Source organism: Convolutriloba macropyga, chromosome 4 (assembly GCF_964194025.1).
Source record: "Convolutriloba macropyga chromosome 4, txConMacr16.3, whole genome shotgun sequence".
Taxonomy (NCBI): domain Eukaryota; kingdom Metazoa; phylum Xenacoelomorpha; order Acoela; family Convolutidae; genus Convolutriloba; species Convolutriloba macropyga.
Window position 1 is genome coordinate 72,466,734 of NC_134471.1, and position 9,609 is coordinate 72,476,342.

The 9,609-nt window shown below is 35.1% G+C and overlaps 1 protein-coding gene across 1 annotated transcript; it reads right to left on the reverse strand.

The window, feature by feature from the left end:
* Window positions 1-558: 558 nt before the first annotated feature.
* Window positions 559-8,809, reverse strand: LOC142338160 (neuronal acetylcholine receptor subunit alpha-7-like). The gene is made up of 5 exons (XM_075387796.1): window positions 8,391-8,809; window positions 4,912-5,073; window positions 4,184-4,387; window positions 1,373-1,789; window positions 559-824 (listed from the first exon to the last, which is right to left on the reverse strand). Exons 1-5 carry the CDS (start codon window positions 8,572-8,574, stop codon window positions 559-561), a joined length of 1,233 nt encoding a protein of 410 aa, XP_075243911.1. The 5' UTR covers window positions 8,575-8,809.
* Between the last annotated feature and the right edge of the window lie 800 nt (window positions 8,810-9,609).

The following is a 9,609-nucleotide window of genomic DNA, read 5'->3' on the forward strand; positions in this document are numbered from 1 at the left end:
AAATAATGCAATTGAAAATAAAAAGAACGGGATATTATTTAACTTGACACCTTATTTGAAACCTTATTTTTCTGAAAGTTCTCAGATTGAGAAGTATTTACACAGGTACTCTATGTTTAACTATCATAATCGGGTACTAATTTTTAGCCGAACATCGCAGTGTTCATATTGGTGCGAAATTTCTGTTTTAATTAATGCTCAACTGTTCCTCCAATAACTCAAAGTGTTTATCTCCATATGGTGCAATTAAATATTCAAAGATTAATAATTTAAGTTTAGAAGTCTTAGTAAACTCACTTTTGGTCAAAACTAGTCAGTCACCAATTACCATAATGTGTCAGTTTTAACGAGATCAGTTTGAACTTATCCTCCGCTATTTTCTTATAGCACTATTAATCAATTAAACGTTATAATGTTGTTATATTGCGATGAACAAGCCAAAGTAGGCTTTTTTATTTAGAAAATACTCCGGAAGAAATATCAAACTATTTTTTGCTACTTTGAAATCTGTTTAAGACTCACATAATTACCCCCTTTTTCCTGTTCTGCTATAATTTTTTAAATAGGAACAGAAAATATTCCTTTGTGAAGAGCGGTAGCCCATCGTGCGTCCAATTTATCATCACTGGAAGCACCATCAGAGTTCCCACTCTGCTCCACAGCCTCAGTATGTTTATCACATTCTTCTTTTTCAGTTTTACCAGGGAAGGCTTTTTCCATCGAACATGGTTTGAGACCGAAGGCTATGGTCCAGTTGCTAGTTATGAACTTTCGCAGTCGTACGCCCATTTTGCTTCGACCATCCAAATGGTGAATATTGATAACTAAAAAAACATCGAAGATTTTCTGTTCTGTTATGGGAAACATATATTGCTTGTAAACGGTACATTACCGTTTAATACCATAATCCTCCCCCCCCCCCCCCCCCCCCCCCCAATCAATATAATCCCAAATTATATAGTACATGTTTAAATTATATAGTACATGTTACATTATCTGCAGAAGTCATTTCTCTCAGTTGATTTTTCTTGTCTTTTATAGGTAATTTTTTCAATATTTTCTTTTGTTTGTAAATTAACCAGCCACACCAGTTCATACTTATCTTTCCGGGATTAGCAGACATTGACATTTTTGGCATTTATTGACATTTTTTGCCAGGTTTTTGACATTTTTTTTTGCCAAGAAGTTTTGAAACTCAAAACAATTCAACAAACCCCCCACCCTTTCTTCCCCTCTGCTTAGTGGTCGTTTTAACGTATTCCCACTCTGACCGCAAATGGATCATAACTGGCGAATAAAATTGGAAAGACCCGATTTTTTTCCACCATTTTTCTTAATAAATGTGAATCGGGCATTGAAAAGTTTTGCTAACCAATAGCAGTCAGAATAGTGTCGAGCGTCATTTGGCACACTGCAACGCCCACAAATAGCGCTATGATTGGGAAATTCTGGGAGCTGGCGGGCAGAATTTGGGAAATAGTTCCAAAAGCCACCACCGCAGCCAGCAAGATTGTGATTGCCAGGGACACTTTTTCGCCCGAATCGGGTGGGATCCAGTAAACTAAAGCTGATAAAATATATAGTAGAATATTAGGTATTAAAAAGATTACAGTGTAAAATAAGTGTTCCCGTTTTAGGGTCACAGCCACGTCCATTTTGTCAAATACCCCTTCGTCTCGGAAACCGCGTTGACCGTATGATATGGTGACAGGTCTGACCAGAGCCCATTCGTCGTGTTCTTTGTAGAATGCGAGATCAGCTTGTTCCAGCGGGAGCAACGGATCTGGACCTGAATACCAGTCCTTCTTTTTCAACTTTTTGATACTGAAACTAATACTTGAAACAACTGCTTTAATATGGGTTTAAGAGAAACAACTAAAACCAATCGTTTCAGCATACCTCTTTGGTACTTAAACTTGTAGATCACAATATATTATCAATGATTTGGCACATTGCAGCTCCCACAAATGGCGCTCTGATCGAGAAATTCTAATAAGCTGAAAACAAATTCTAATATGACCACCATTTGATAATATTCTGTGATTTAAAAGTTTAAGTATCAAACAGATATAGTGAGACGACTGGTTGCAATTGTTTCAATTCAAGCCAAATTAAAGGAGATGTTTCAGTATTAAGGCACTTTATGCCCTCTAGGGTACTAAAAATTTTTAAAAAAATGAAATTGTTGGAAGACAAAATGTTAAGTTTGCATCACACAAATTCGACATGTGTAATTGTTGGAACCATTTATGTGAGCAGATATCACCAAATAATTTTGAATGAAATGTACTGAAAAAAAGTATTTAAAAAGTATGATGAAATTGGTCAATCCAACTATATATGGAATTTCTTCGCGCATTACCTAAACAACTCGCTCAGTACATCTCTAGCATTAAATAACTCTTCTGAAAATTCATCAATCAGCACATCTGGTTCGTTGCTAAAATTTCCTGCATTTCATGCAAAACCTGTTAATAATCTCAAATCAATCCTTGCAGCATCATATCACCAAACTACATAAAATTCTTATTTGAAAATCAGCTGGCTTCGCACATTTCTGATACACTTTATCAATGATTCCTGCAAAAAAATATTTATCCAAAACAGTCTTGGCATAAATCTAATCTAACGAGTTCAGAAGCTTAAAGACCAACATGAATCAAGTATTTTTCATAGCTTTTCAAGATATCCATGCTTCCTGTATAATTTGAGGATTTCAAAAAAAGTCAAATTTCAGTGCTCATAGCTTCGTTTTAATCTAAAAACTAGCTAATTCTTGTACTTGAGAAAATCTAGCGCAAGGAACGAAGACGAGGACACATTACTACCGAAAAGGGCGCGCGACTGAGCTGGGCTGCCAATTTGTGCCAAATCTAAGCTAAGTGCTCTAGGCGTTGAAATGAATAAGAGGTTAATTGCAAAAGATTCTGGCGCAGCGCTGACATCTCCTGAAAATTCAGCGTATCAATTTTAACCAGTTGTCTGCAAATTTAATAAGAGCCGAGTTTATTTATAAAGTATGTTGACAATTCAGCAGTTTGGGGTATCAGTTGTAAGATATTTTTGCTGAAAATATTCTTTAATGATGTCAGTGCCTTTCTATCATTTTTAGAAATTTTCTATCATTTTTAGAAAAAAAATTAGAAATCGGACATTAGGCTGGTAAAACTTAGATGGAGGTTTGGGTTCATTATTGCTCAAGTTTAAGACCCTGGTTGATATAAAATGTATATGAACAGACCATTCTCGACCCATATTGAACATGAAAAGACTTTAGCCCGACTATCGCAGCATTGTAACTCGACCCAGTATTTTTTGCTACTGGATTTTACATCATTCCACGCGCATGCTTGCTGCTGAAGTATAATTTTATCAAAGTTCAATGCTTGACTTGATTTTGATCATTTAATGATTCGAGGAGAACTTTAGGAATGCTTTTTGCTTTGAATTGGAGAAGACCGTAGAAAGACTATTGGCATTTCTTAGGAACCACAATAAAAATGTTATTGAAAACTGCTAAAATATGTCAATTTTTTATCGTGGCTAATGAGAAGAGGACCGTTACAGTTGGTCTAGCCATATTCATTCGATCAATCAATTTGGCATTATAGTGCAGCTGCGAAAACTGATTAAATTTAAAATTTCAAAAAAATGCTCGTGGTAGCTCGCAAACTGTGTCTAAATTTGAACTGCTCTGATGCAATGCCGTTCAATCTTGCTCCCTTGATGCTCTAGTGGAAACAAAATTAAACAGAAAGCATCGAAAAATTTTAAAAGTGTACATATGCTAAAAAACAAACCTATGAACAGATTTTTACTCGACCCATTAAAATACCATGCATTATCAATAATCTTACATAGTCTGGTCTTTTGACTTGTTATTTTTTTGACCCGTGAAAGACCCTGCTTAAACCATGAAAAGATTTTTTCTCGACTGTATATAAGAAATTTGACAGTAATTTAAGTCAGCAAGGCTCCCGCTAATGGAATTTTTGAGTTTTTTTATAAGTTAAAGTAAGTCCAAATGTGGGTGGTCTATTTGACAACTTGTGTTTGCTGAGATACCCGAACAAAATTTTTTCCATTGTGTTTAATGGCGATTAATATGATAATCAGGTTTTGGTTGTTTTGAAGATAGTTTGCATTATATTTTCTCATTTTTTGAACCTGATAAAAAACGTACCTAATCGGTATCCCGTTTGGTCAATGGCCCATGGTCCAAATGTCAATACACAAGTCTGGCTGTCGAAGGGGAACATTGAGACGTCAAAGGTGCAAGAGAACTTGATGGTGGACATCGAGGAATAGCATGCAACTAAACCAGTGGAACCGTAGACAATTTGACGGTCGAAAGACTCATGTACAATGTCCAGAGCATCCAGTTCAACTGAAGTAAAAGAAATTGAAATATGAAAGATCAAAGAAAAAGTGAAAAAGTACAAAATATATTTTTAAAAACTATTCGATATGTTCTATTTGCAACCCCCTGGAGTAAATGGATGTCTTTTAGCTTTCAAACCCATGCAGGAGTGACATGTTTTTTAAAAATGATTCACTATGTGGTTACGTGCTCTGAAGTTTTTTTTTGAAGGGAGGGGTGAATAACTTACTAATCATTAGCCTGGCATTATTTTGAAAATTGCCGAGTTTTCAACTCCATAAACTAGTATATAAAAAGCTCGATTTGAAAAACTAAGGGGTCTTGTTTGAATTCTTTGACTTCATGCAGGGGCCATATATGAAAACTTGGATTTCATTCAGAGTTCATATATGATTTCTTTGGTTTCATAGAAGAATCGTACTAAGAAATCGAGTATGCACGGTATGAAATCATTTAGGATTCCTTGTATGAAATCAAAGAAACTTCAACTCGGGGAAATGCCAAATATTTGAACCAGTCTGTCAACTAACCAATGTCCGCCCTCCAGAATGTATCTTTGGGCACAATAAGAACGGAGAAGTTGTACTCTGTTGAGTTCCAGAAAGCGTAATCAGAATAGTAGTAATAGTAGAGCCACAACTTCATTGTTATCAGACTCTCTCTTTCGTTCACATCTGATATTTGGTACAGGTCTGAAACACATTTCACAGCTCAAAGTCCATTTGGCTGATTGGATGGATGTTAATGGGGACACTCAACTTGGGAAGAGCGGGCTCTAACTGATAATGTTAGCAGCCCGGGTCGAGGTGTCACCGCCATTCAACGCAAAATTATGTTAGATAAGCGATGATTGCTGAAATTTTTGTAAGATAAGCTGTGAATGCGGTGAAATTGCATAAATCAGGCAGTGAATGCGGTGACTAAAGCCTTAATCGCCTGGTAGCGGTGAAATTACAATTTCACCACTGAATTTAGCGGTGAAATTAAATAAATTCACCGCTTCGAAAAAAGTGTCCAAACTATGTAAGATAAGCGGTGAATGCGGTGAAATTACATAAATTCACCGCTCAGCTTAGTGGTGAACTTACATAAATCCACCGCTTATAAAAAAATTGTTAAAATTGTGTGAGACAACCAAAGAATGCGGTGAAATTAATGGGGAGTAAGGGAATAATTGTTAGATTTACCCTCCCACTAAAACTACCCCTTAGTCTTACATCTTTTTGACACTTTTTTCTAAGCTGTGAACTTATGTAATTTCATCACTGGAGTAAGTGGTGAACTTACAAAAATCACCACATTTCACCGCTAAAATTTGTAATGTCACCGCTAAAAATCGCAAATCTTACAGATGTATTTTCGAAACAAAAAATACTTGAAATTAGTGAGAGATGGCACAGTGGAAGAAGAAGTTGATAACATGCAGGAGGTGAGAGGTTCAAACCCTTGTAAGGGCGAAGAAATTACATACTTCAGTGGTGAATTGTGGTGAATTTTTGTAAGATCAGCGCTTACTCTAGTGGTGAACTTACATAAATTCCTCGCTTTCATCGCATTTCACCGCAGAAATATGTACAAACTTTTTGGTGAAAAAACAAACTTTTCACTGCTTATCTTACATATTTTTCCAATTTTTTTCTCGACTCGGGAGCAAATGTGTTTTGATGTCATTAAAATTTTTGCTAAGTAAAAGCTTCTATTCTATAATTCAGTTGATCCTCCGTGTCTTGGAAACTAGTCTCATAGTAAACGAGCACTGATTGATGTTATTGCTCTAGTAAAACGCTTCATTTTATTTTAAGGAGATTTTCAGTCAAAAATATTGCAGAATGAGCTCCGACAACAATTAAAACCAACTTGGTTCATGAAACAACACAAAAAAATCGGTTCTTCATCCCTTTCTCTGCTCAGATAATAAAATAAATTAAGAAATTTGAATTAAATTTGAATTTTCGAGTGAAGCACAAACGCAATTTTCGGGAAGACCATGAACCTTGCAAAATCAAGCATTTTTTTTCTTTCTGTTTTATGTTTTTTGGAGGATCCACATTGCTTTTTTGAATGATGTTCGGAGTGTCTAGGACCGTTGCTGCTCTTTGGTCCTCATCAGTCGAGGAGTTCAGAGTGAACTGCAAACAGGTTTGCTAAATTACAGTTATTATTGTCGCTGCAACAGGTAATTGTGCCACCAATGTTCCAACGTCCTTTTCGAGTTGCAGCGTGTATCATCAATTAAATCTAGCCGGAGGTCTATTCCCACAAGAGCAGCTAGTTGGTGGTATGAACTCTTTGAAAATCTGAACGATGTCAAACTGTGAATGCTCTGAAATCTTTGAAATTAATAAATGATTATATTTTGATTAAACTTGTATATAACGTCTAAACTCATCCTGCTGATTTTGGTTTGAAAGATGAAACCCGGGTCGAGTATTGAGTGGCTGTAAGCAGAAAATAGTGTCGAGTGGCTGCAAGCCAAAAGCTGTATGTGCCGAAATTTTAGTTTTAAGCACTGAATGTTCTCAATAAAAATATTTTTAGCAATGGTCAAATCATTTCTTGCTAAAATTGAGCACATTCTTCAGCAGATCTCTTACATATTTTTAGCACGTCCAAAAATAACAAATTCAGCTCTTTCAACATATTGCTTGAAAAAATTTTTGTACCTTTCTTACAAATAGGCAGCACATTTTTCAACAATTCTTCGCACAAGTTCCGCACTACAGAAATTCAGCAAAATTCGTACATGATTTCAGAACTTCTGAAATATCGAAAAAAATGATCGCTTTCAGCCCATTCTATACAATATTTCACCGCTTTTAAAGAATGTTTTACGTGAACTATTATCGTTCACTATAGCTTATAATTTAGTCACCGTGTACGCCTTCATGCTTCGAATTTCTAAAGAACCACTAATCAATCAAAAATTTGAGTTTTCTTTTATACCAGATGACAATTCATATTTTGAAAAGCAAAACAATTGAAAGCCGTCACACTTTCTTCACAGCTAAGGGACGGAAGAAAATCACACTTAAGATACCTTGATTATTGAAATCAACTAATGTGTAAATATGCAACATCTGCGTTAGCTGTTTTATCTTAAGAGTTGACATAAATCTTGTCTTTTGGCAGTTTCCCAAATTTTTTGTTGAATTGATCAGGTGCAGTGTTGATTGGTCTTGTTCGGGTGCTGCTTCTGTGTATACAGAAGCAAAATACAATTTAAAACTTGCCGGATTTGCAAAAAGATATGCAAGTCCGGCAAAAAATGAGGGATTTTCATATGAAAAGACTTTTACTTAGCCCCGGCAATGACCATTCTCTTCAGGCGATGAAAAAAGTTTCAAGGCAAAAACCGTAGATAATTCTCCTCTCAATGTGCTGAAATTACGCGTCAAATTTATCGTAATTAAGCACATTAAGCAGATGACTAGTTAAGATTTATCCGCTGAAAATATTCTCTTTCGGCAGCTCTCAGCGCATTTCGTACATTATATTCAGCAACAAAATATCAACCCGGGAAGCTTACAAATGGTAGTTGTTTCCTGTAGCTTTTTAGTGCCTTTTTCGTGTGGATTGTATTGACAAAACAAAAATTTTCCACCGTCATAGGAAAGAATAATCGATTTTTAGACTGTTCATAAAGTTTTCAGAGACCCAGTTTTTGTGAAAACTAAACTTTTAATAGCAAAAAGAGGCTTGAGCATAATATGTTTATTGTAAAAACACAGATATGAAAGTACTATGATTCAGCACTGATATATTATGTTACTTTGATCCGGGCAACAATATCGTTTTCAACCTAGTGAAAAGAAACTTTGATAAGATTTTGATGTGAATCATTGTAATAAAACGTCATGGAGTAAACTAAGAAATTTTTAAGAAAACATCTTTCAAGATAAATTTTTCAAGTTTTTCATTTTTTTTCACTAAAACAGCTGAACAAGATTTCTCATATACATCTCGTTTTTTTTTCAGATAATTGCCCGGATTTAAGTTTCTGGGAACTTACCCAGGAAGATATGAGCTGTCCTGTTCCTCATATCATTCGGAGGAGCATATTTGGGGAGAGAATTCTGAAGTCTCTTCAACAAATTGTCCTGCTCAGCTACTCCATTCAAACTTTCCGTCCCATAAACCAGTAACACTCGACTAGTTATAATTATTAAACAAAGTTGATTGCATATAAGTAACATTTCGATGTGAATCTATCAAATTCTTGAGTAAATTTTTGAATAAAAGCAACAAATTGGTTCCAGAGGATCCAGAGACGCTATAGATTACATTTTGAATATAGATTCAGATTTTTGAGACGTTTTGCTTTTTGACGTATGCGTAAATTTAGGCGCTTGCTAAGAGTAATACCATAATTTGATGAACGATCGGACTCTATGTTTAAGCAATACAAGTACGGTTAAAGATTACAAGCTGATAGTTTTTCGTGCGCTTTTAAAAGAGATATTATATATTAGTTTTGTTCTATTTTACGATAGCTTATTTTTCAAACGTCTAGAAAATTTGGTTATGATACTTTAAACTATTGTTTTGGAACCAATTCACGTCAGTTTTGATTTACAATATGTAGTTTTATTAGAAGAATTGCACAGCTTTTCACCGACAATTTCAAGTATTCTAGGACAGAAGAATTTATATGTACTGTTTTGCCAAACAACAAGTGCATAGATTTTGAAGTCCGATGTCGAAAACTCAAATTACGAAAGTGTTCTACATAAAAAGTTTCTTTTTAATTTTATTTTCTCAATTCAGAAATGGTAAACCTCGATCTCCACGGGTTTCTGCGAGTCATAAAAACTGCCACTAGCTATCAAGTGAAAACGAATTCATACTTTCTGAATCAATATTTTCCAGAATTCTGTCTCTATTAATTGACCATTTTCTCCGGTGAACGCATTACTGAATTGTAAAAGCAATCCTTTCAATGCGCGGTCTTCTCTTTTAATAATAAATAGACTTAAAGCCGCAGGCCATTTATGAAATAGGTTTTAGCCGTCCTCTATTTAATAAAGAACATCGATAACAGTTTTATGAATTCATTTTTAATAGATTACCAGACGTTTAGCCAACTCTAGCAAAAACAAATCTTCTCATAAGGATAATGAAAATCATTTTTATGAGCTTTCTCGCCTTTATAAAACTTGCATTCTGGTCATTCGTCACTCTTGTTTACATAATCTTGTCGGTGCACAGGTACCGTACTTTGCACTTAGTTA